General features: G+C 28.5%; 7 protein-coding genes across 15 annotated transcripts in view; 3 read left to right on the forward strand and 4 right to left on the reverse strand.

Moving 5' to 3' along the window:
* Positions 1-63: 63 nt before the first annotated feature.
* LOC127069462 (fatty acyl-CoA reductase wat-like) lies at positions 64-3,998 on the reverse strand. The gene is made up of 9 exons (XM_051006532.1): positions 3,945-3,998; positions 3,149-3,325; positions 2,386-2,479; positions 2,055-2,300; positions 1,789-1,934; positions 1,408-1,710; positions 1,011-1,307; positions 674-931; positions 64-571 (listed from the first exon to the last, which is right to left on the reverse strand). The coding sequence occupies exons 2-9, from the start codon at positions 3,316-3,318 to the stop codon at positions 466-468; spliced, it is 1,620 nt and encodes a 539-aa protein (XP_050862489.1). The 5' UTR covers positions 3,319-3,325; positions 3,945-3,998; the 3' UTR covers positions 64-465.
* A 614-nt stretch (positions 3,999-4,612) lies between these two features.
* LOC127069442 (WASH complex subunit 2-like) lies at positions 4,613-14,490 on the reverse strand. Of its 2 annotated transcripts, none has more exons than XM_051006471.1 (12): positions 14,311-14,490; positions 13,928-14,056; positions 13,642-13,830; positions 13,374-13,525; positions 12,941-13,295; positions 12,737-12,863; positions 12,483-12,671; positions 12,044-12,399; positions 11,697-11,968; positions 7,557-8,953; positions 7,350-7,450; positions 4,613-7,191 (listed from the first exon to the last, which is right to left on the reverse strand). In XM_051006471.1, the coding sequence occupies exons 1-12, from the start codon at positions 14,311-14,313 to the stop codon at positions 5,617-5,619; spliced, it is 4,845 nt and encodes a 1,614-aa protein (XP_050862428.1). In that variant the 5' UTR covers positions 14,314-14,490; the 3' UTR covers positions 4,613-5,616. The 2 variants fall into 2 exon arrangements, with proteins under 2 accessions (XP_050862428.1, XP_050862427.1); XM_051006470.1 differs by having other exon boundaries at positions 7,350-7,453; positions 14,311-14,488.
* LOC127069489 (uncharacterized) lies at positions 10,165-11,507 on the forward strand. Its single transcript, XM_051006576.1, has 3 exons — positions 10,165-10,323; positions 10,724-10,823; positions 11,089-11,507. The coding sequence occupies exons 1-3, from the start codon at positions 10,260-10,262 to the stop codon at positions 11,210-11,212; spliced, it is 288 nt and encodes a 95-aa protein (XP_050862533.1). The 5' UTR covers positions 10,165-10,259; the 3' UTR covers positions 11,213-11,507.
* Positions 14,491-14,879: 389 nt separating the features above from the next.
* On the forward strand, positions 14,880-18,660 carry LOC127069482 (YY1-associated factor 2). 2 transcript variants are annotated; one of them, XM_051006568.1, is made up of 4 exons: positions 14,880-15,457; positions 15,669-15,760; positions 15,872-16,146; positions 16,243-18,660. In XM_051006568.1, the coding sequence occupies exons 3-4, from the start codon at positions 15,970-15,972 to the stop codon at positions 16,579-16,581; spliced, it is 516 nt and encodes a 171-aa protein (XP_050862525.1). In that variant the 5' UTR covers positions 14,880-15,457; positions 15,669-15,760; positions 15,872-15,969; the 3' UTR covers positions 16,582-18,660. The 2 variants fall into 2 exon arrangements, with proteins under 2 accessions (XP_050862525.1, XP_050862524.1); XM_051006567.1 differs by having other exon boundaries at positions 14,880-15,552; positions 15,669-16,146.
* Positions 18,661-18,894: 234 nt separating this feature from the next.
* LOC127069464 (periodic tryptophan protein 1 homolog) lies at positions 18,895-21,876 on the reverse strand. The gene is made up of 11 exons (XM_051006534.1): positions 21,359-21,876; positions 21,216-21,274; positions 20,985-21,139; positions 20,730-20,912; positions 20,540-20,647; positions 20,294-20,468; positions 20,059-20,217; positions 19,873-19,981; positions 19,647-19,737; positions 19,321-19,557; positions 18,895-19,170 (listed from the first exon to the last, which is right to left on the reverse strand). Exons 1-11 carry the CDS (start codon positions 21,419-21,421, stop codon positions 18,998-19,000), a joined length of 1,512 nt encoding a protein of 503 aa, XP_050862491.1. The 5' UTR covers positions 21,422-21,876; the 3' UTR covers positions 18,895-18,997.
* A 102-nt stretch (positions 21,877-21,978) lies between these two features.
* LOC127069488 (protein Asterix) lies at positions 21,979-22,751 on the forward strand. The gene is made up of 2 exons (XM_051006574.1): positions 21,979-22,140; positions 22,216-22,751. The coding sequence occupies exon 2, from the start codon at positions 22,217-22,219 to the stop codon at positions 22,547-22,549; it is 333 nt and encodes a 110-aa protein (XP_050862531.1). The 5' UTR covers positions 21,979-22,140; position 22,216; the 3' UTR covers positions 22,550-22,751.
* A 59-nt stretch (positions 22,752-22,810) lies between these two features.
* Positions 22,811-24,927, reverse strand: part of LOC127069444 (diacylglycerol lipase-alpha) — a 31,022-nt gene continuing 28,905 nt past the window's right edge. For 5 of the 7 annotated variants that reach the window (XM_051006477.1, XM_051006475.1, XM_051006479.1 and 2 more), the window contains one exon: positions 22,811-24,868. In XM_051006477.1, coding sequence (XP_050862434.1) covers positions 24,587-24,868 — 282 coding nt within the window. In that variant the 3' untranslated portion in view covers positions 22,811-24,586. The remainder of the gene's footprint in view (positions 24,869-24,927) is intronic. The other 2 variants (XR_007783548.1, XR_007783547.1) reach the window with 2 other exon arrangements.

Below are 24,927 nucleotides of genomic sequence, written 5' to 3' on the forward strand. Positions count from 1 at the left end.
AGTCATTGCACACATAATTTAAAAGAAATTTAAATGAATAGAATTATATAAAAATAGTATCATATATTACAATACATTTTATTACAAGATTTTTGCTATTATTATATTTTATATGATATATTTTATTAAAAATTGTTTAATATTATTTTACTTTCATGTTACAATAATATGATTATTATATTTATTAATTATATTTGTTAGAAAAATTATATTTGTGAGACAAAATTCGAATGACTATACGTAAATAATATATGCTTAGGCGAACTGCGAGTGACTGGCGCCATCTTTCGATAAACAGATTCGTAAAGTATTTAACGAACGATCGATAAATCGAAAGGCGGGAGAATTTCAAAAGTAAATAGAAATTACCATCACCGGGAAAAAAAATTAATTCATTCTGTTTTAAAACAAGGATCAGTTCGTTTTTTGTTTTTATTTATCCGTCCTTTTTTTGTTTAAGGATCTTCAAAAGGAAAATAAAAACGTATAAAGAAACTCTAATAACAAGTAAAGGCCCCATAGTAACAAGCCAGATAGTACAGTTACGAACGTATAATGAATTATGTACAATCTGTAAAAATTAAATAACAAAAAGGATGATTAAATATTAAACACAAAGTGAAGCAAAAGAAAATGTAAAAATATAAAAGATAAACAAGAGTATCGGATTTACCTTTTATGCAAAATTTTTGCTTTCTTTATGCCCTCTTCATCTTCCTTCATAAGAAATGTTTGAATTCCTTTGACATAAGTTAGAAAGTAAGAATCCCAGTTAAGATCAGCAATATTAAAGAAAAATTTATGTTTATCGACAACAGATAGCTTATTCCATAATGCTACAACATTATCAGTAGTGAATTCCCATTGATGAGTTGAAAAAAAAGACACTACGTTTTTATATTTATCAATCTTTCTATAAATATTTATCACCCTAAAAAAAATTATAACATTTACATCATGACGATCTACTTCATCGGCGCTTGAAAAATTTAAATATCATCCAGAATTACATTGGTTTTTTTCCGATGAGATAAATTATTGAATCGATTATAAATCCTGGTATCCAATGGAAGAAAATTGATAATAATTCAATTATGTATTTATTTTTGTGATATATAACGAAAGGGTACCATACGCTTTTGCTGTATTGTATGATAAACTTCAATTCATATAGTTTTGAACAACAAAATTTCCAAATCAATGGATTTTGAGCAAAGGAGACGATATTATAAATTGGAATCTCTTCTTCGTCAACTGGTAAGGACTTGTTATCTTTATTGGAATCAGTAATACTCGGCAATACAGATCTATAATAGAAATTCTTCTTAATTCGTTGCAAATATAATTTAAAGCGTATTAAATCTTCGTTTTTAGGATTATTCGAGAAAAAAAGAAAAAAGAAAGCACCTGTTTTTCGCGGTGTCCCATGTTGCCACGATGATATTGTTGATAACATAATCAGCGGGAATGATGTCATTCACTAATTTTACATTACAACGCATTACATGTAAGATACCAGTAGCAGCACCAAATATGGCGCCTGTCAAACCATAGAAATTATTTATCCATCCGGGAATCGGATCTTTTTCCGTTGACAAAACAGAAGATGGTCGAACGATGCAAACTGGAAATCCATTTGAATATCGCCGTACAGTATCTTCGCAGATCGCTTTCGAATACGTGTAAGTGTTGGGATATTTACCGAGTAATCTACAACATATAAACGTTATGCTGATCGAATTCATATTAAAAAAAAAAAAAAAAGCAAAAGTGTTCTTGTCTCATTACTTTGGCGTAATCAAATTCAATTGATCATCATTCAAAATCTCTATCAATTGTATTATGCTCTCTGTCTTTAACGGTGGCTCGTAAAATTTCTCTTCGATCTTGCTATGAATGCAATTCGAAAATGCCGTTGATAAATAGGTGAAAATCTAAAATAAAATGTATTGTGACGTTACATGTCTTAAATAAAGCCAATGTCTAAATAAATGGAATCCTTTCAAAAGATGCTTGAATATAATTGGAATGTGTGTGTAAACAGAAGAACGTACCTTTAAATTGGGCATTTCTTGTGCAAGCAAAAGGAGCTCCCTCGTTCCTCTGACGTTTACATTAATTATAAAACGAAGTGGATCATTGAAACGCACGGATGCTGCACTGTGAAAAATCACTTCAGTATCTTTAATACGTTCGCGATCTTCCTCTGATATTCCTAACTTCAATTCACTCATGTTACTTTCTATTAAAACGATCTTCTTTTCGACATGTTTCTGTTCTTTCTTCAATCTTTCAAAAATCTGAAGAATAAAATACAGATGGTAATATTTGCGATTTAATTTATAATATTAAAATAAATAATGAAAATTTTGTAACGTTACTCACGCTATTGTTAAAATATTCTTTAAATCGAGTTTGCATATCCTTCTGTTTCTTTCCTCTCATCAATAAATAAATCGTTTTAATTTCTGGACAGGATCTACGAATTTTAGCAATGCATTCATAGAAATTTTTCAACGTATAGTAAATCCATGTAAAAATAAATGTAATCGAAATATGTAGTACGTTGATGGGTAGATGTGAAAGAGAAAGAAAATCAATTATTGTAGAACTAATAAGAAGGCATAATGAAAACAGATATCTATTAAAAATATTCATAAATTTTGTAATATTTTCTTTTTTGTCGAGGCATATATTTACTATGAAAATTCAAATCTTATGATTGATCTTCGTTACGAATTTATTCCACTTAAGTCCGAGATTATGAAATTTCTTTACGTTTTTACAGACTTCTGTGCGAACATTGCGATTGTTGTTAAATTATTTAAAAAGGAAATAGTGTTTACATAATTATTTCAAAAATTGCATAATACACGATTAATTCATAATAGAAATAATTAAATATATTTTAATATATTTTAAATAAAAATATTCAGTATATGCAACATTGATAATTCAAATAAAAATTCAATGACCTATGATAGAATATATCATTTATACGCAAATCTGTTTGTAATTACAATATGACTTTATAAATATTCAAAAAACAAACATAACATCGGAATACGAAAAAACGTAAAAATAAAATAATGAATAAAAAATATGAAATATTATTTCGAAAGGGAAATAAAAGTATGATAGTCTTTACCTCAAAAGTTTTTCCAGTATAAGTCCTCCCAAATATCCAGAACCTCCAGTTATGAGTATTTTTCGACCGGAGAAAAAATCAGAAACCTCGCTTCTTTGATTAAAATCATTCGGCTCTTCTACCGTAGAAAACCTACCTTGTTTATATGCTTGGTCATTTAACAATGTCATCTTTAGACTTTATTTTTTATGAAACAAAAAAATTAATATATGGATCAATGTAAAAATCTTGACTTAACAATAATAATCGGATGATAAACAAGAATAATTATAATAATACTAATAATAATAATAATAATAACAGTAGTAATAGTAGTAGTAGTAATAATAATAATAATAATAATAACAATAATAATAATAATAAATCTCAGAAATGAATAGGAAAGTAACAAAAAACGAATGTAAACGCACCCCTACATGCATATATGAATCGATGATTATAAAAGATTTGAATTAATTTCAAATTACTTTTTTTATAATGACTAACAAAGAGAAAAAGTAAATATATTTATTCTTGAAAAATAATATCTTTATGCAATTAAAGAATTTGAAGAATAAAGTATCAAATAGAAGATATCAATTACCGATGTCTATGTAGAAAATATACAACGATTTTATCAATAAAATTTTTTAATACTTTGTGAGCAATACTTTCTACTGTTATTCAAAAAATTCAAATTTATTTCGTTCTAATTTTTTCTAATTTTTACACTTTATTAAAAATTGAAATTTTATAAAAAATTATATGCTTTATTAAGTTCGAAATTCTTATGAAAAATAAAGTATTATTATTTTACCTTTAGTTGAACGATTTCTTGTTCTTCTAATGTTGATTCAACAATAGTTGATCATGGACTGTAAAGTTATCGTACGTATCGATTACATATAAGAAAAAAATGTTTCGAAAAGGAATTATATAATTCTAATGCATATACATCAGGAATACATCATGCATTAACAATAACATGAAGTATCAAATTTTCTCACGAAATTCATTAGCTTTAAATAGTTTTTAAAACAGCTTCGTTGTTTTTTTCCATTAAAAATGACATAGCCATCACCTTTTTAGAAAATTGACACATTTGAATATTTTATTAATACTGATGATATTTTACGAGTCATTTTTGAGTTATTATATAAGAATAATATCACATATTAAAAAATATTTTATTAAAAAAGTTTCAATATTATTGTACTTTAATGTTATAATAATTTGATTATTATATTCGTCAAAAAAATTGTATGTTTCAGATAAAATTCAAATAGTTATATATATATATATATATATATATATATATATATATGCTCAATCAAATATGTATAAATAATATAATATCGCGACTGACTAATTCCATCTTTTGATACAGAGATTTGTAAAATAGTTAACCAATAGTTGACAAATCGAAAAACAAAGAAATTTTACAAATAACTGGGAATCACTATTACCAGGAAATAAGTTAATTCGTTCTATCTATAGATAATTTATTTGCTCGGTGTATTTTTAATTTCTACTCAGCTGTATTTTATATTTACGTAACATTATAAATTTTTACAGTGGATGGTTTGTTAAATAAGCAACATTTTTTATAACATTTTTTTGTACTAATACACTAATTGGAAAATATGTATACATATATACATATACATATACATATATATATATATATATATATATATATATATATATGTATATATGTATGTGTGTGTGTATATATATATATACACGTATGTATATATATATATTTTTATATATTTAATGGAATGATATAAAGTAAAACACAAGGATAATAAGCAAATATATATGTAAGATGTAAGCTAACTATGTAATAGATATTGGTACAGAAAATATACAACGTTTGCTGTCATGTACTATTTTGCTATTTTAATGACTACGTATTATTACTCTATTCTAAACTGTTAAAATAAATATAAATGTTCTTTCATATATTTGCATATATTTACTATTGATAGTGTTGCATCCTTCGTTGTTCTTGACGTTTGATAAAAATTATATTTTTATAATTGTTGATTGTTAGATCGGAAAAATTTAATATTTATTATCTCCATATGCTAAATATCGAAAGTGAAAAAATATTGTATAATTGTTCTTTTGAATACATGATCATTCTGTTAAAAAAATAAATCAAATTAATATAACTAACGTTTCTAATCTACAAATAAAAAACATTCTCTAATTGCACATAATTGTACGGTTACTGTCCCAGTATTTAAACGCTTTGGGTTTTGTTATGTCAATTAAAAAGTTCTGTTCACTTCAAAAAAAGATTTTATGTGTGTGTGTGTATGTGTATTATCTTTATTATTTTTAATACTTATGCCGCCAAATATTCATATGTGTTAATTTAAAAAGTCGAAGGACGACAACAGCAGCATATTAAAAGAAAAAAATGTGGATTTGAAAATAAAAAATACTTGGACAAATGTACACACGCACGAATTAAGAAACTACTAATCATCTTGAAATATACTTAATGGATCTTCGACTATTTTTTCGGCCGTTTTTTTAAGGTCTCGCGTAATAGATTTTTTTACGATTGGTCTACTTTCACTCGACTTGGATTCTACCAAAGAAGACGATTTACCAAAAAACTCATTATCATCATCGTCACTGTCACCCGCGAACAATGACTTGGTATGTATTACCTTTTTTGAAATTGGTTTTATAGAAGCAAATATGTCGTCTTCCGTACTCGACTGATCACCAAATATGTCGGTCGATTTGGAAGTTTTAACAGATCTGTCATCAACGGACGAAATACTTTCAAGTTTTCCAGATTGCTGAGATACTTTGAATGATTCGACTTTTTGAGCCTGTACTGGCTGCTCTGCGAACAAACTATTAACATCGTCGTTGTCATTGCCGTCATCGTCTTGGAAAAAATTGATTTTCTTTTGTGAAACCTTTGCCACTGCAATGCTTTTTTGTTCTTCGTTTTTGACCGACACCTTCTTCGTGATGGAACCAAATAAATTGTCGTCTTCATCGTTCTGACCATCCGAATCTTTATCAAAGAAACTGATTTTGGTATCTTTCAAAGGCTTTTTCACGGACTTTGTTAAAGGTACCGAAAACAGATCACCGCTTGCATCGTCCGCGAATAAATCTGAAACGTGTTTTCTCAACGATTCGTCTTCCCTCGTTTTGATAAATCCACTGCTAAAAAGACTATCGTCATCCGAAAATAATAAATCTTTACTTTTATCAGGCGAAGGAGTTTTCGTTACAAACGCAAATAATTGACTCGGATCTTTTAAAGGATCGTAGCTGTTATCGCGCAAAGGATCTATAGGTCCTTTCGGATACTCTTGTTCAAACACGTCATTCGTGGATTCTATCGAGTCGTCTATTTGTTCGGATCTATTCTCTTCAATTTCCGTAAAACGTTCGATCTCATTCGATCTTACTTCTATCTTTTTTTCATTCTCCACGCCGAAATCAGTATCAGCTATAGAATTACTATGTTTACTAACTTCAGATTTCATCGAATCTTTTCTAACAATTTTCCCATTTTCATCGTTCCCACCGATAATAGTATCTCTCAAAGGTCTACCATATGTAGGTTCTCTATCAGGCAAGACATTTTGAATAGGTGAAAGTATCGGTGCTCGTCCAAACAAAGTATCTTCTCTCTGTGGATCCTCTGGTAAATCTGGTGGCACATCAAATAAATCTTCTTCGTCGGTTGATGGAGACAACAAGGTATTTTTGTTTACACTTATAGAACTTTCTTTGCTAATACTTCCAAGTTCGGATTTATCGTCAGCGATCGAAGGATTTAATTCAACATTTCGTGGGATATTATCGAGAAGATTGCAAGAGGATAAACTCAAACGATCAGCATTTGGAGGAACAACACTAAGACTCGTTGAATTTGATGATTCTTTGGAAATATCAGAATTTTCATTTTGGGAAATCTTTTCGGCCGTATCGATAGTATCAAAATCTAAACCACTCTGTCTGAGAGCCGATTGTCGTGCATGCCGACTCTGTGGTCGACGTTTTGCTTGAATTCTCACTCGACTCTACCAAATAAAAAAAAGTTATGTTAATCATTAGTGAAAAAAGATTATATAATACGCAATACAATAACTTAGTGATGACTTGCTTCAATCAATAAAATTCGCTATCGATTCATAAATAATTATGAATTTTATCACAACGAAAATAAATATGTAATTACCTTGGATGCAGTCAACAGTGTTTCTACTTGTGCCGGTACGTCAAAACTAATCGCAGTTTCGGCGTTACTATTACCATTAGTTGACCGAGCCGGTTCATTTTCTTCTTTAAAAAGAAAATTATTAATACATAATATAATGTAAGAAAAATATAAAATATGTTAAAGTTTCTCTCTCTCTCTCTCTCTCTCTCTCTCTCTCTCTCTTACCTGTTGACAAAGTTCGAATTTGTGTACTGATGCAGCCTCCGTCATCGCTGTCCCTATCGATCACCTCATCCTCTTCGTCCGTCTTCTCTTCGCTCTTTCTCCACAACGGTGGTGTATCGGTAGGAGAAAGAATTTTTAAATCACCCATTTTCCCCATAAGATCTTTGATTTTTCCTGAGACTGCTCGGCGTGGCACTTGAGAATTATCTTCCGCTAAGGACGGTGTGGTGGTACGAATGTTTAACGTTGTCGGTGGATGCTTTTTATTTTCAATATCGACGCTATTATTATCATCAAAATTATCAGAGGACTTGACATCTACCTGAGCTGATTCTTCCTTCGATACGATTTGATTCGATTCCTCGATATTCTCTACCTTACTTTCCACTTCCGCTTCGATCTTATCTTTTTTATCGTTAGCAAATAGATCCTCGTAATCATCGTCTTCAAAGAGGACGTCGTTCCGCCGATTGTCCTGTCCTTTATCTTCCTGCCTAGACGTAGCTAAAAAGTTATCGACTCTTCCTTCCGACGACTTTTTTGACAAAGTTTGACTTGTCTGACGTTTGACATCTTCCACTTTTGCTTCTTCTTCCCGAGACAAACCTTTCTTATCAATTACCTCTATCGTCTTCGTCGGTTGTTTCGTCGAGAAGAGATCGTTTCCAGAATCGGTGGCAAAAGCTTGTGACTCGACTTTGTTTTCGACTCTCGTATTCTTCACTCCAAACAAATCGTCAACGTTATCATCTTCCTCGTCATCGAAAAGACTCCTCTTCTTCGGTGTTACTGACTTAACCGAAGCTTTGGTAATATTACTCTCTCTCGAAACGTTCATACTATGAATTTTATTGACCGAAAAGTTATCGGACGCGATATCCAGGACTCTTTTCGAACCAACCGTGTTATCTTTGTAAGGTTTCGAAATATTTCCGAATATATCAACGTCTGGTGAATCTTTGTTACCGAAAATGTCGATGTCCTCGTCAAAAAGACCCTTACGATTGGACGATCTATTTTTGTCCGGATATTGAGGAGTTGTAGCTAAAAAGTCTGTACTCTTTTGTGACCTTGAACCAGAACTAGTCGTAGAGAAAAGTTCGTCTCCTGAATCTGATTCATCGAAGAGTGAATTGATCTTCGATTTGTTCGTCTTCGAATCTGCTTTAGGAAGAGGTGGTGGACCAAAGAGATCCTTATTCTCGAAGACATCGTCCAATCCTGTCGAAATCTCTGTCGTTTGCTCCACGTTCGATTGATTGTTCGACGTCCTCAAGGAAGTAGAATTAACTTCCGGACGGTGCAAAGTGTTCGCCACGAAAAGACTATCGCTGACAAATCTCTCACGATACAATTCTTCCGAATTTAAACGAGTCGAGGTATATACGTCATCTGTCCTGTAAGTGTAAAAAATAAAATAATAAAAACTATATATATGCGTATATGTGTTTTCAATTTTATATATATATTATAGTTTTATGACTCTAATAGAAATGAAATTTTAATATAGAATATAAATTAGAAAAACACATTTCATATCGTTAATGTAATTTTGATTTGATATTTCAGACAGCTTATCACGTTCTTAAGGAAAGACATATTAAAAAGTTTTGCAATATCTCATAAGTCATAGGTGAAAAGTTTTTTCCACCGCCGATCAAACGAACTCCATATGCGATTACTAAGTTAATCAATCACATATTTCCCACTATTTAAGCCTATTATTTTGCAAACAATAGTCGTGCACGCATAAAACACGCACAGAACACAATAATGAACATTCTTTTTTTATAAATATATGTATATAGCGAGCCAGTTCTAGCAATTCATGTATTATAATATATGCATCTATTCATATGTATAACATATGTACATTATATACAAAAGACAACCGTAGTTTCAATACGACATTCTTCATAAATTATATATAATACTTATATAACGCGGAGTATTATAAAATGTCAAAGAGCAAAAATACATTATAACATACTTAGAACATTCTTAATTTGTCATGTCTTTTTTCTTTAACCCTATTCCTACGCTACGTATAGGAAAAAGCATAATTTTTAGCAACATTTCTTATAACAATTGACTACAAACGCATTTCTTTTTTTTGCATATATATGCTATCGTATGAATGAATTTTTAACTATCGACGAATAACGAACAATGAGTGGAAAAAATGAATCGATTAAATTGTGTGTATATTTATCCTGAGCGATCGCAAAACATTTTTTTTTAGTAAGTATTATACATAATTAATCAGTAATTAAAATGTATGTACCTTTTCTTTATCCAACAAATTAATCAAAAAAATATATGTACAATTTTTTATTTTATTAATTTTTTTCCCAATCTAATTTCCGCGCTATACAATGTGTACACGTACGTAATTACTTACAGAAATTATTCTAATAAAACTGAAATTTTTTCATCTTCGGATTCATATAAAAAGTTCAAAAAAAAGAAACATACAGCATAAATGAACTAATACATTCTGATGAAATCATATCCAAAGATAACATTTAAATGATTTATTTCATCTTGAAAATTGTCTACTCTAAAACACGTGATCGAAGATCTAATCAATTTTTTCCCTGAGGCTAGTACAAAACATATAAAAGCGAGCGAAAATTTAAATTATATTAGTAGTATTTCAGAAGGAACGACTGGTGCTAAACGTATCATTATTAAAGAGACAAGATGAAATCTATATTCGTATTTTGTGGAATATTATTTGCACTATGTATCTTCGTGCTAGTTGAAGGTAAAACAAATTAAACATTTTGTTATATTCAACATATACTACATACAAATGATTAGATTATAGAACGGTTGAAAACAAGTTCTTGAAAAAATAAATTCTTGAAAAGTTTCGATATTAAAAAATCCGATTCAATGAATTAGTTAAAGCATAGTTTCCTTGAACATCTACACTAACCCCAAGCGTAAACACTTCGATCGGTAGTATGTGGCGTAAGCTTTCTAAACTCACTATAGTAAATTATAGTATATCAATAGAGACAAGATTCTACAATGATCGTTGTAAAATAAAAGAAAAACTTAGTGAGAATTTGATCGAATATGCGCCATAAACAATGTCTATTTTTCAAACAATCGATTGATATTTTCCGAACATTAAAAAATCAAAACGGAATTTTTTTCAGGAGATTGTGAGTGGTACGGCGAAATATACCCAGTTGGTGAACACATTCTTAATTGTTCAAGATTCACCTGTAGTGAATCTGGCAGTTGGTATAGTGTCGGGTGAGTCAGATGTGATACGAGTTGCGTCTTGAATTAATAATGAAGATGCGACTTCGATTTGTACGCGCTATGCTTATTTATCTTTCTTATGATTTAAAATCTCATTTTGCGTCATATACGAATTTTTTATTTAACACGTATAAGTGATAATAAGACGACCTTCAATTTAAAAGCAATTTATCGTCAACGGAGTTTAAAAAAAATGAAAGTAATGAAAATGTGGAAAACTCCATCGGTTTTAAAAAATGTATCTCTTTCTTTTTAGATGTCCACTGTATATATGTGAAGAAACAATCGGATACGAAGAAGCAGATTTAAGTAAACCTTATCCAGAATGTTGCGGAGGACCAATCTGTAAAGAGAAGACACCCTACCATACGAGCACGTAACTATTCGAAAATTACTTACAAACGATTGGAAGATGAAAATGACATCACGCAAAAAAATATTTAGCAATAATAACCGTTTTATCAGATCTTACGTATATCTAAAAGAGTTATTGTCTGGGTAACAGTTTCAATTATACTGAAGAAGCTTACCTTGGACTGTAACGTTTACTCAATGTAATACCCAATGAATAGTAGAGTGACTAATGTTTGTATCATCCTCTACCAATGATAGCTTTAGCATTTACTTTATGTACTAATTTCTAAAAAGGAAATCGCGAGAAGTAACGATAGAAAATACGTATTTTATCTCTCTCTCCCTCTCTTCCTTCTCTCCCTTCTTCGATAACAAACATTATTTTAAATATAATATACGTATACGAAATGGAAGAACTATATATATTTATATTTACATATATACATATATATATGTGTGTGTATATATGTACATGTATATGTATATAGAGAAAGAAAATAAGAAACTTACGACATCGTTTTAATCGTTGTACTGCTTATACTGTGACGTTGAACCGATATACCACTACTGTTACCGCTATTTTCAAGATTAGCGTTCCAGTTTCCTGAATTTCCTGCCCTTGCAATAGAACTATCTGCGAATATAAGTTCGTTGCTCGATCCATCTTCTGTGTCGCTGTTGGATGAATCGGATGATTGACGACGTGGTATTCTACTCGATAATGTATTCTCGACGGAAGAAGTCAAAATTCCACCCAGTATCGACAGATCATCTACCGGTTTCTAACATATGAAAATAAAATACAATTGTACAATTAACAATTTGTATCAAAGTTTCATCTCACAATATCGTTGTACCTTTTTGTTATTATTATCCGAATTAGCAGGATTCTGTGTTTCTTCTATAGGTTTACTGGACTGCTTTTTAGATGTTGCAAAAAGGTCATTATCGTCTTCTTCTTCCTCGCTAAATAGATTATTGACATCGACGTTGGACTCTGGCGTACTAGTTGTCCAGTTGGTTTTACCAGTTTTGCCGATCACAACATCAAGGAACTTCTTTTGTAGATTTTCTGTATTCACAGCTTGTTTGCTCTCTGATGTAGTATCCTTCGTAATCCTTTTTACAGGTTGTTTCGATGAAAAAATGTCATCCGAATCTTCTGAATCTCCATCGGCGAATAAATCATCGATCGCTGATTTTGGTTTCATAGCTAAAATAAAATTAAATCTGCTCGACTCGATTTATTATGACTCGATTTGTTAAAAATCTATGTATATTACACGTTGAACTTACATATTGTACTGATAGGTGGCGGAACATCCATACTAGGTGGAATAATATTCGATTGAAAAACAGGTTGTTTTTCCCATAATTTCGTCGATACATTATCTTCGAAGATTTCTTTATTATCGTCAAAGAGATTGTTGGGTTTATCATTAAAGAAATCCTCTATACCCTCATCCTCTGGAGTAAATAGATCGTCTAAAAGTAAAGAAATTATTTTTTTATCTATTGTCATATGTAATATCAAGATATTAAAATATTACCTTTAAATTTATTAATAGAAGGTTCTCTTGTTTCATTCGTTATCGGAGGCTTTTGAGCTTGTCGAACGCTACCTAATCTCTTGGCTAGTTCTTCGGCAAAGTTAGGTGTCTCATTAGCAACCTGGACCTGTAAATTACACAAATATATTGTAATTATGTTATGTACATTTTTATGCTTTAAACAATAACGAATAAAAAAGAAACCTTTGGTAGATCCTTAATAGGAGTCGTAGAATCAGATGCAAAACTCATAGTACTCTGAGATATACTGTCTAATTTTCCATGATTCACGTACGAAACATCGTTCGATTTTTCTGATTCGCTCAAAGAAGAAGATAACCTGGTATTTATGTTTTGCTCGTTTTTTGGATTGAAAGATTCTTGTATTCTTTCTTCTTCTTTATCACTTTCCGATTCATCCTCTTCTTCGTCCACTTGCTCAGATTCACTGCTGCTGCTTTCTAAACCAATTTTATTAGAAGTATTCCATATATCTGAACCAATGACGTAAGGCAAAGGTCGATCTTGATATGGATCTTGAAATGGCCCCAAAATAACACTGAAATAAAAAATATTCTATATCATTTGTTGCCTCATCATTCTCTACAATGTATATGTTTTTAATAAATATATTAACCTCATAAATCTTGCATCATCCTCATCCTCACTATCGCTATCAATAACTTCCATCCTTTTATACTTTTCATCCATTATACTTAAACCTTGTTTTATACTTTCACTTATACTGGCAATAAGATCTGTAGTTGGGAGTTCTTGCTCTTTAGAATCCTGTATTAAATATTAATATTATTCTCTTGATAAGATCTACTATATATATATATATATATATATATATATATATATATATATATATATATATATATATATATATATATGTTAAATACCTTTTGCAAGTCTTCTATTTTTTTTTCAATTTCTATATCATCTTCTTGTACTCGACTCTCAATAAACTGAGTATTGGCTAATGCCAAAGAAGTATTGGTTACATTATCTATAATTATTGCAGTCTCACTTAATTGAGTCGTTAATGAATCTATAGCTTGTTGAGTCTTGTTAGCTTTTGACACTAGATTCTAAAACATAATAATAATAACAAATAAGATATAAAAATGTATCATATAAGCATATAATTTAAAGATAAGAAATAATGTTTATTAACTTCTAGCATACTTCAGAAAATTGTTGAAGATGTTTTAATAATCCTGCATCAGCTGCCAGACTCCATTCTTGTCTCTTGTTTCTCATTTCTTCTGTAGTCCATGATCGTTCCCACGATTTTTCCATTTCATCCGATACATTCTACATGTTACAAATAAATATTGTATTAAATATTATTTTTTCTTACAATAAACATACGATATTTTCCAACAAAGTATTAATCATCTAAATAAACTAATATTAGGCAAACAATTGAAACAGAAGAAAACATTAATAACAAGTATTTATATAACAATAAAGACAGCACATATAAAAATTTATTAAAAGTTATTCTATTGTTTATATTTGTTAACCTAATTCTAAAGTATATTATAAATTAATATCAATATGCTTACCATATCATCAAATACGATCCCACATACAATTTAATAATATTTAATTTCTTTCTGTGACACTATCGGTATTTATAATTTAAGGACACTTTTTCATCCAGCAAAGTTACAGAAAAAGACCCATTTAACACTTGTGATTATAGAAACTTATGACACACGATTGAAAGTATACGATTTCTTCGACGAAAGTGACAGGGACGTATGAAAGATCAAATCGATATTTTGATTTATGACATAATGTTTTTCCTGATGGTAAAATAACTTCACGATTACTCGAATCAGTTTTATTCGATATTGTTCATATTTCTTTGAGAAATATATATGTGTGTGTATATTATATTATCCGTTGTGAAAAACTATAAAAGCGTCAACCAAGTGGATAAGAATATCTTTATTTTTTTTGCGTCTTTTTAATTTGATCATCGATATCGATATTCACACATTTATGCAAAAATATAATAGAAATATTTTTTATCTAAAATAGAAGCAGGTTCCAGTATTTATTCAATACGGACCTGGTTTATTGCGACGTTGCCAAATTAAATAGTATTTTGGTCCGTATTCGAGATTCCGCTGTTCGGCCGATAGAGAAACAGCGTTGCAAATTGTTTGTCAATATTTTGGAGTTTCGTAATATTTTAACGAATTTGTAATAGTTATGATACGTTCACCTTTATATTTTTATAATAATGTATCAAAGTGAAAAAATATTTTGATCTTTGATCTTTTAAAGTGATTGCTGTCCCAATTTTTCCTATCGAGGGTATGGAATGTTTCGATGTATGTGCGCACACACATACACACATCGATAATAGTATGTAATATATGTGTATGATACATCGACGATACTGTCAACGAGTGCGTTGTGCATGTGCAGTGATGCTACTTCTATATGCAACGCTGGAATCCCATCTGTTTGATTAAAAAGGAAAATGTTTAAAATATTTCTTAACATTGGAAAGAATTGACTATATTTAAGATAGATCTTATCCAATTATATGAAACTCCAATTATATTTATAAATGGTGAAAAAATGCAATCCTTTTTTAAAAGTAAAACCTTGATGTAAAAAGAAAAAGAAAAACAATACACAAGAGAATAGGTAATTTTAAATGTTGAGAAGAATCTCTTATCTTGTCACTCCATTTTGGTAAGTCAACAAGCCAAGATAAATATTCCTTTTGCAAATTTGCTAATACTATAAAAATCTTATTTATTTTATATCTCTTCAATATGTATATGAACGTAAGCAGACAACACATTTATATATTTGTTACATGAAATTTTTGTTCAATAATTAAAACTGTTTAACAATTCAAAACTAATAGATTGTAATTAATACTGTTATATGTTTGTTATAGATATATGCCAAACATGTATGTTATCAAAACAATGATGTATCCAAGATATGTAGGTGGTCGATTTAACACGGATGCATACATCAGACAATTGTGTATCCTATTTAGTTGATGCACAAAATATTGTCTTAGAGACATTTGTTATTTTTATTGCATATCTTTATTCTTGCTCTTTTTGAGCATCCTTATTGTCATAGAATATTCAGTGTTCACAAAATCACTTTTAATGAGGCTGAAATCACGAACAAGAAGGCAAACTCTCTTTTGAGAAAGTACAGTGTTTTACGACTGACTTTGATGAACAATGAACCATTCCGGAAGCGGAAAACGTCAGGCGAAGGTTCTGGAAGAAAATTATTGGGACTGCAGTGTCTGCACATATAGAAATACAGCGGAAGCATTTAAGTGCCTCATGTGTGACGTCCGCAAAGGAACTTCCACGCGGAAACCCCGCATTAATCCTCAATTAGTGGCACAACAGGTTGTCTACTTTATTTCTCATTATTTATTATTTAGTACAAAAACATTTATTAATTATTTTTTTACTGATTTATATATTCATATATTTCTCATTTAGGTTGCACAACAGCAATATGTGCCACTTTTAAAGCCTGGCAAAAAAGAAGGAAGTAGTGGTAGTAGTACAACTAGCAGTGGAAAAGAAAAAGACCGCAAACTGGACAAACCAAGGCGCAAGAGTAGGCATCCACCTCGTCTTAAAAATATAGATCGTAGTACGGCTCAAACCAATGAAGTAACGGTAAATAATGTTACCGTTGTTATTACTGAATATAAACCAAAAGTTAAAAAAAGTTCGGATCAGTCTGGTATTTCCAGCAGTGCTTCTTCTGAAAATGGAAGTCAGCATGATTCCAATCAAGACTCTAGAAGTCTGGATATAGGAACTGATGCCTAGGTCAATACTATGTCACATATATGTGTGGATTATTCTAATTAATATATTATATGTCACTTTCCATGTACAGTCGTACATCTTGTGGGCAAAAGCGACAGTTTTGTCTATCTGTTACAGCTACACAATAAGTCAGACATTTTATGCTATCAATGGAATGTTTATTTTATACTATTTTCTTAATAATCAGTACTATTAAAAACAAGCTATTTATGATATAAGAAACTGTACTTAACTATCTTATATTTATTAATTCATATGATTAGTAATGTTTGTTTTTACTCTTATACAAAATTTATTCATATATATATATATATATATATATATATATATATATATATATATATATATATATTATAGAATTTTTTATTTATTTTACTTACAATCCATACTTGCAAAAATTGTATCATTATAAATTCATATCCATTGTTAACATAATAATGTCCATGACTTTTACTGAATTTGAAAAACCACTGCCAGAGAGCATGTTACAAGATTATTATTACTATTAAAATCTTTTAACAGAGCTCATGACACATTGATGTCATTATGCATTGTATGAATAGTTTTAGTTAACATGCTTGTGTGAGCAAAAATATATCAAACAACTGGCACTGGTACATATATACATCTTTTCTGCATTCCAGTTTATTGAATTATTAAAAAGATATTTACCATTTAATTGTGTAAAGATTTCTGATTTTCCAAGTTGTGTATTATCTACTTTTATTTGATATATTTATTAATTAAAGAGAAGATATACTATTTTTATGTTACTTTAAAATCTAGAAAATTTTGCTTTATATAAATCATGTGATTTTAATTTTTTCTGTAGCACAAAATGGAATATAAAATGACCAATTGATTTTTCTTTTTTTTTTTTTTCTTTTTTTCTTCTTTTTCTTTAATGTAGTTTATGCCTCGAAAAACAAAATCTTATATTATTTTTTTTGAAGTGCTCACACTTTGCATTATAATATTTTAATGTTTAATCGAAATATTTGTCTTGGGACAAAGGATTAAACCTAATAATTTTAATATATTTCATTTAGTTTAACTTGTTGCGATTTTTTTTTTTTATTATAATTTATATAACTTTTAGATTATGTCTCTAGTTTATAAATATTTTTGGTTTTTTAAATGATTTCTAAATATCAAATTAATATTTCAACAATTATAAATTACTGATAGTAAATCTATCTTGTATAATAACAAAATGGAATGTGCATATTTATAAATGAAAAACATTACATTACAACAATTAATAGCCCATAATAATAACTATCTGATCACTATAAACTGCGATCTATAATTATTTTTATATTTATTTTTATCCATTTTACACTATTGAGATATAAATTATATTAAACTCAAATCGTGTACGAGATTTAAAGACGATTTGTAAAAACCACAAATAATATAGTTTTTCTTTAAGTATATTGAGTTGTTACACAAATTATGACGTATTATCATTTTATTAAATTATATATCAATTAAACTACTGCACTAACAGAAATAATATTGGCAAATCCAAGTTATCAACTTAAAGTGAAAGTAAATGAGATACTTTTTGTGAATACTTATATAAATATCCAATAATTTACTGAGAATTTCAACTTATTACATAAGTAAAATAAAGAACACTTTTCACAAATTCCTTATATATTATTATAATGGCGTAATTATAAATATTTAACTTATTTTTTTTTTTTAATTCATATTTCAAAATTAATTTTTTAATCACATTTGTTGTAAACTCTTTTTGCAAGTTTTGTTATTCGATAAATAATATTTGGCAATTATTCTCATATAGTCAATATTAACACTCTTTGTCATTATTAAATCATTGTAAGTTGTATTTTTATGGTAATGAAATATTATGAATCAAAGTTTGTATCGACTGCCTTCTTAATATAAATTATTTATAGAAGGGAAAAAAAATTGGAATCTATCAAATGTAAAGAACATAGAATGAAATTACATTGTTGTACAAAATGATTAATTCTTGCAAAATACTGTTGGGGATAACATTATATTACTACAGGGAAAGAAATAAATTATCTGCAAAAAAAGAAATAAGAATTCTTATACACAACCACCCCAGGTATATTAAAATCATTATAAACTCTCTCCCTTATTTAGTATTATGTAATTTATTGTGCTAGAAAGTATATAGAATTTGTCACACAAAAATATTATAAACTAGAGTAAATAGCAAAAGGAATAAAAACTTCAAAAATCTAATTACATTTGTATTTCATTAAATCCCCTATCTAAATTATAAAAATAGAGTAACCATTTGTAAAAAAAAAAAAATGTGTTTGCATGATATTTATATTATGTACATATCGAACATACAGTATAGGTAAATTATTTACATTCCATAGATAAAATTTAAATAACATTTTTTATTTATTTCTTATTTCTTTTTTTTCTTTTTACTAACCCCAGAATTAACCATGTTTAATGCCATCGATTCCATACCCTCAGCCATTTCCATCATTTCTTCTTTTGTGTTATAATTTTCACTCTTTTTAGAGTTTTCTTTCATTTCCATATATATAGTTTCTCTTTTTTTAAATCTATCATTAACTGTTATAATAATTATAAGAGACATTATATAAAAACATCATAGAAATACATAGATATGTTTATGAAACATGAATTAAAAATAAGCTATCATCAATTTGTATAATTTAAATGTTACAACTATGATAAAATGCATGAAAATGAAATACATACCTGTTGATATTTCAGACAAATCTATAACTTTAAAATTGTGAGCTTTGTTGTCACCACCTACAGCAAATACAAGTGGAATATCTGGATTTGATGCAAGACATTGCAATGCACCTAAATTAGTCTTCTTTTCCCATATGACACATGGATCTTTGCTATCAAGAATATCCCACACTTTGATTATGCTATCATTTGATGAAGTAACTAATAATCCTTGATATGATGAACTAAGAGATAATCCTAAAATGTAGCCAAAGAAACAGGATATGATCAAAGTATATTGTTCTTTTTATCTCACATATAAATGATTTATTTGAAAAAAAAAATACCTGTAATTTCTGCTTCATGAGCCTTGACTTGCCAAATTGGTGAATCTTCTCTTATATCATAATATTCAAGGTAACCATTATTTGTGCTAATCTATAATAAAAATTACTATCATATCATATTAAAAAAATATATATATATATTACTTATGTATGAAATTAAAAATTTTTTAATATCAAACAATTAAAATATTATTAAAAAAAAAAAAAAAACTATATATGCACTTACAAGAAAATGATTAGTATCAAAGTGATTCCATAAAACTCTTTCTACTTCTCCAGGTGTCTGCCACTCTTTAACATTGCTTTCTAATTTACAATCGAACAATCTTACAAATCTAAATAAAATAGTATATAATTAATATATAATATAAATACAATAAATATTATATTAATAGATAAAAATAATAATTACTGGTCTGCACATCCTGTTAAGAGATGATGAGTTTCTGATGGGTGCCATTCAAGAGTCTGAACTTTTTCATTAAAAGAATCTAATTTGGTAGCAGGTTTACCATTTTCTAAATCCCACAGTAAAACAGTTTGATCAACTGAACCACTTGCTAATATATGCCTGAAAAGATAATTTTATATCATATTCATATTTTAAAATGAAATTAATTAACATAAAGTATGAACTAATTAATTACGTATAATTTTTATTCCATGCCAAATCTAATACTGCATCTTTATGACCAATGCGGGTTAATTTTTTTTTTTTACTTGGCTTACGTCCAAGTTTAAAAACTGGTTCTAAACAATCAATTAGATCAAGATCCCACACTTCAATTATTGGAGTCATGCTTCCAATCGCACATAAATTGGCTAAACAAAAATTCAAGTAAATATAAATAACATATATTATAAGATATATAATCAATGTTTTAATTATTTACCTGGCATTGTATCACTTGGATCAAAATTAAGCCATTCAATACATAATGGAAAAGATGGTAACAATATGTCATGATGACAGTAAAAAGAACCTTCTGCTTCATTATATACTATAATTCATTTAAATTAAGATAAATTAGTTATTTGAATAAAAATTTTTTTATCAATGACAAGTTTAATACAAAAACTAACCAAATATTTCCAATATACTGGCATCACCATCAACGTGTCCTATCAAAACTAAATTATCATCTTCTTTAATCATGTCATCTTCTTTTTCTGAATCATCATCTGTCTCTGCTGATGTTATAAGAGGATCTTTTCCATCTTCTCCAAAAGATACTATGTTTCCAATATTACAATGTATATCACCACCTTAAAAATATATTTTTTAATGTTTAACTTTATAATACAAATATAATACCTAATTCAAAATAATAAACTTACTCTCTTTATCATATTTATCAAAATCATATTCATCAGTTTCCATAGAACTATTATTTATATCATAGTTCTTCTTAACTTTATTTTTCTCCAAATCAGTCTCATCTCCAATAGCTTCTTCTTCTTCTTCATCTTCTTCTTTATCCGAATTATCATTCCTAAAAATAATATTTTTCTCATGTAAATGGATGATTTTATACAAATTTTGTATAATAACCTATAACATAAACATACTGTAAATCAGATTGGGTTTGTTTTATAATTTCTTCTAATTCTTTTGGTGTCAATTCAACCTGTAATTCACAATTATTATTATCTAATTTTAGTAGAAAAAGCGTAAAGATAACATATTATACTATGTTCATTTTTAAATTAACCTTTTCAGGAAGAGTTGCAGCAATACCTCTCTTAACCCACGTGGTGCACGATACTATATTCATTACGTTTATTTGATTTACTGTACTGTACAAGTACTGTTATTTATATATACATATATATATATAAAAATATATACAATATGTTTATAATTATAAATTAAGGCTGTTTATCACCTTTCGTAGAATATGCGACTTCGGCGACAGATATGGAGAGAATATGAACTATAAACTCAATAGGGAAACACTACACGTCTATCTCTTTTCGCGCGTAATCAAAAAACCATTCAAAATATAACAGATGTATAAAAAATAATACCAACAACAGTAGAAAATAATTCGCTGATAAATAACCTTAAATTCTAAAATATGTGGATATAATGATGAACATAAGTAAAACAGAAAATATAATATTTAAATTGAAACTAGGAGTGATAAAGACAAAATGTTAATCTTATTTTACAAAAATTTCTAATAATCAAATGTTCCGAGTTTAATTTTTCGGACTCAGCGTTCCACTATCACGTTTTACATTACGAGTTACCAGAAGATAGTAGCGCCACTAGTGATAGAAATTGATATTAAATTTTCGAGATATCGTTTTACACACGTTCTATACACATCTGATCGATATATAATCGATCAGTACTGATTAGTTTCTAACTAGTTAAGATTTGTCTTACTTATTTAATTTTACTAATAATTAAATATAAGCATTGATTTTTGATAATCACTATATCTCTTTTATTTTCTATAATTTTATATAGATATAATATTATATTTATGTAAGTATTTTCACTTGTGATTTAATATAACCTAACGTTTTTCTCTATGCATAAATTATTTTTATAATATTTCAGAATGAATAGTTTCTCAGATCCACGACGTCCTGAGAAGGAAATTCGATACAAACCTGCGGTATCAAGTAATCAAGCACAACCAGGAGATGATTCCATACCAGACTATATAAATATACTAGGAATAATCTTCAGTATGTGTGGTTTAATGATGAGATTGAAATGGTGCGCTTGGCTAGCTCTTTATTGTTCTTGTATTAGTTTTGCCAATTCTAGAGTCAGTGATGGTACTAAACATATACTTAGCAATTTTATGTTATCCATATCTGCTGTTGTAATGTCTTATTTGCAAAATCCACAACCTATGACTCCTCCATGGGCAACAGCGATACAATAAAACATTAAACATAATTAGAAAATTGCATTGTTTACATTGATTGTATTTATATGTATATATATTGAATTTGTCATTTATCATTTTTTTAATATAAAAAAAATATGTTGTATTATATATATATATATTTGAATTTGTACTTTAATATGATATGCACATCAAATGAATGAATGATGAAATAAAACTTTCCATGTACTTACCAAGATATTCGAGTTATTTATTTTAAAAACATATTTATGTATCCAAACAAATTTCCAACTGATATCTCTTTTCATTCTTTTATTTCTTATAAATTATTATATTTCATTACACATCAAAATCAACTTTGCACAGCATCTTTCTACAGATATTCTATATGTATGACTTTGATTAAGTCCATAAATATTATATTTCTAAATATATCCCATATTGACTAGAATTATATGCGTTATACGCGTTTCATCTACTTTGTACACAAGTACAATGTTTAAATTCTTATTATTAAAAACATTGCCATGAGAGACTTTATAACCTTTGATAATGCATCATCTACCTTGTGTGTCATGGTGTGTTCATTTTTAATATCATAGTATACTAATTCCTTTCTCCTATTTTTGATCTTATAAACATGTTAAGTATGAAAAATCACTAATAGATGAATGTTCTTTTTTGTTATTCTTCTAACCTAAAAGAAAATAAGAAATATATATATATATATATATACACACACACACATATATATATATATATAATTTTATAGTTGAAATATAAGAAATCGTTTGATCTATATGATAATTTACATAAAGATATATAAATGCAATAATTCTTTGCTAGTTCACAAAGGTATTGTTATTAGAAATGTATCAAAATGAATTTGCTCCTAATTTTCTAACAAGAAATATCGATATTCGATAGGCCAGTGTCATCTTACGCATGGCGCGTAGTTTGACTTACGAAACAAATTTCTTACTTTCTAACCACGAACCTCAAGATGTTTCTCTTTGTACAAATCTTAAATATTGTTTTTATCGAACATATTATATTCCTTTTATTATCTCGTTCAAACATTCTCACCATAGTTATAATCTATAAATGATCTATAATGCATCCTCGAAAAAAAATTAAATTTTTCGAAGTAATGGATGATAATTAAACTATTGACTTTTATTAAAAAAGTCTCTTTTTTTTTCACGTTTCATCTGTAATTTTATGAAAGATATAAAATGTATGTAAAAAAAAAAAAAAAGAGAGAGAGAAAAGATATCATTTAAACGTAAAACTGTTCGTGTTAATCACATCATCGCTTCTTAAGATTTATTAACACAGTGTTGGTCAATATTTAATTCAATTAACGATTAACGATTCGCAATTGAAATATTTAATTATCAATTGCAATTAATGATTAAATGTTTACTTATACACCGATGTGAATCGTATGATTAAAATTCACATATCGACGAACTCTGCTTCGTAGACTCGTACATTGACTAAACTTCTCCGTAGATACATTAAATCATTGACGAATTACTCTGTAGACTCGTGTCATTGACAAAATATTCCGTATATACTTTCATCTCACTTATCATTAATTTCTAGTGATAATTAAATAATTGCAATCATTAATAAATATAATATAAAAATTAATTGCAATCATTAATTCAAACAAATATATATTGCCTAACACTGTTTATTAATAATATTTGTCATTCGATTATTAAGTCGATAAATCAATGTTACTCTTTAAGCGTATATTCTAATCGATTTGTCATTGTTTTAAAAATCTAATCGTTCGTAGAGCGTATTTCTAAAGAAATTTGAAGCGATCGATCATATTGGCACAAGTTTCGTTTAATCTTCATTCTGAACAGCTGCCATCGATGATTCCTTTTATATATATATATATATATATATATATATATATATATATATATATATATATATAAGGCGATACCTGATAAACAGACCTTTCGAAAAATTACCTTTCTTTATTCGATTAGGCTAGAAAAGTTATTGTAAAAATTGTAGATCATCCTTCTTCTTTTTTTTTTCTTATTTGTTTTGTTAGACGCTGCTTTCGCCTCGACCCATCAACGTAATAGGATAAACATATTTCTTTCGCTTAGCATTAAAGAACGGCGAAGAACTGTGTTGTGCGGTAGTTGGAGTAGGCGAAAGACCACGAAGAAGAGGCAAAGATGCATCACCACTTAAACCAGTAACGTCGAATCTTCTTTTCCATTCGGCACCAAGATCGGTGGCAGGTGCCATTAAGCCTTTACATTCTGGAGAACTTCTAACGCTAAGAAACACATCATTACTGCTATCACGTTGACCTGATGAACCCTGAAAGAACGATCGGAAATTCGAAAGAAACGGTTCGAACAAGAATATTTTACAATGAA

This window comes from Vespula vulgaris, chromosome 15, assembly GCF_905475345.1.
Source record: "Vespula vulgaris chromosome 15, iyVesVulg1.1, whole genome shotgun sequence".
Lineage (NCBI taxonomy): Eukaryota > Metazoa > Arthropoda > Insecta > Hymenoptera > Vespidae > Vespula > Vespula vulgaris.

Bases quoted from the DNA above. Each gene is read 5' to 3' on its own strand.
- LOC127069462 (XM_051006532.1), bottom strand. From the start codon at position 3,318: ATGACATTGTTAAATGACCAAGCATATAAACAAGGTAGGTTTTCTACG. The intron at 1,711-1,788 runs GTAATGAGACAA...TATATGTTGTAG, and splicing joins TTGAATTTGATTACGCCAAA to ATTACTCGGTAAATATCCCA. The intron at 572-673 runs GTAAATCCGATA...TAATTTTTACAG, and splicing joins GCAAAAATTTTGCATAAAAG to ATTGTACATAATTCATTATA.
- LOC127069489 (XM_051006576.1), top strand. From the start codon at position 10,260: ATGAAATCTATATTCGTATTTTGTGGAATATTATTTGCACTATGTATC. The intron at 10,324-10,723 runs GTAAAACAAATT...AATTTTTTTCAG, and splicing joins TATCTTCGTGCTAGTTGAAG to GAGATTGTGAGTGGTACGGC. The intron at 10,824-11,088 runs GTGAGTCAGATG...CTTTCTTTTTAG, and splicing joins GGCAGTTGGTATAGTGTCGG to ATGTCCACTGTATATATGTG.
- LOC127069442 (XM_051006470.1), bottom strand. The intron at 12,864-12,940 runs GTTTCTTTTTTA...TGTAATTTACAG, and splicing joins CTATTAAGGATCTACCAAAG to GTCCAGGTTGCTAATGAGAC. The intron at 7,192-7,349 runs GTAATTACATAT...TTTATTTGGTAG, and splicing joins CACTGTTGACTGCATCCAAG to AGTCGAGTGAGAATTCAAGC.
- LOC127069482 (XM_051006567.1), top strand. From the start codon at position 15,970: ATGAACCATTCCGGAAGCGGAAAACGTCAGGCGAAGGTTCTGGAAGAA. The intron at 16,147-16,242 runs GTTGTCTACTTT...TTTCTCATTTAG, and splicing joins CTCAATTAGTGGCACAACAG to GTTGCACAACAGCAATATGT.
- LOC127069464 (XM_051006534.1), bottom strand. From the start codon at position 21,421: ATGAATATAGTATCGTGCACCACGTGGGTTAAGAGAGGTATTGCTGCA. The intron at 19,982-20,058 runs GTAATTATTATT...TATTTTATTTAG, and splicing joins TTAACAGGATGTGCAGACCA to ATTTGTAAGATTGTTCGATT. The intron at 19,171-19,320 runs GTATGTATTTCA...TTATTATAACAG, and splicing joins TTTGTCTGAAATATCAACAG to TTAATGATAGATTTAAAAAA.
- LOC127069488 (XM_051006574.1), top strand. From the start codon at position 22,217: ATGAATAGTTTCTCAGATCCACGACGTCCTGAGAAGGAAATTCGATAC.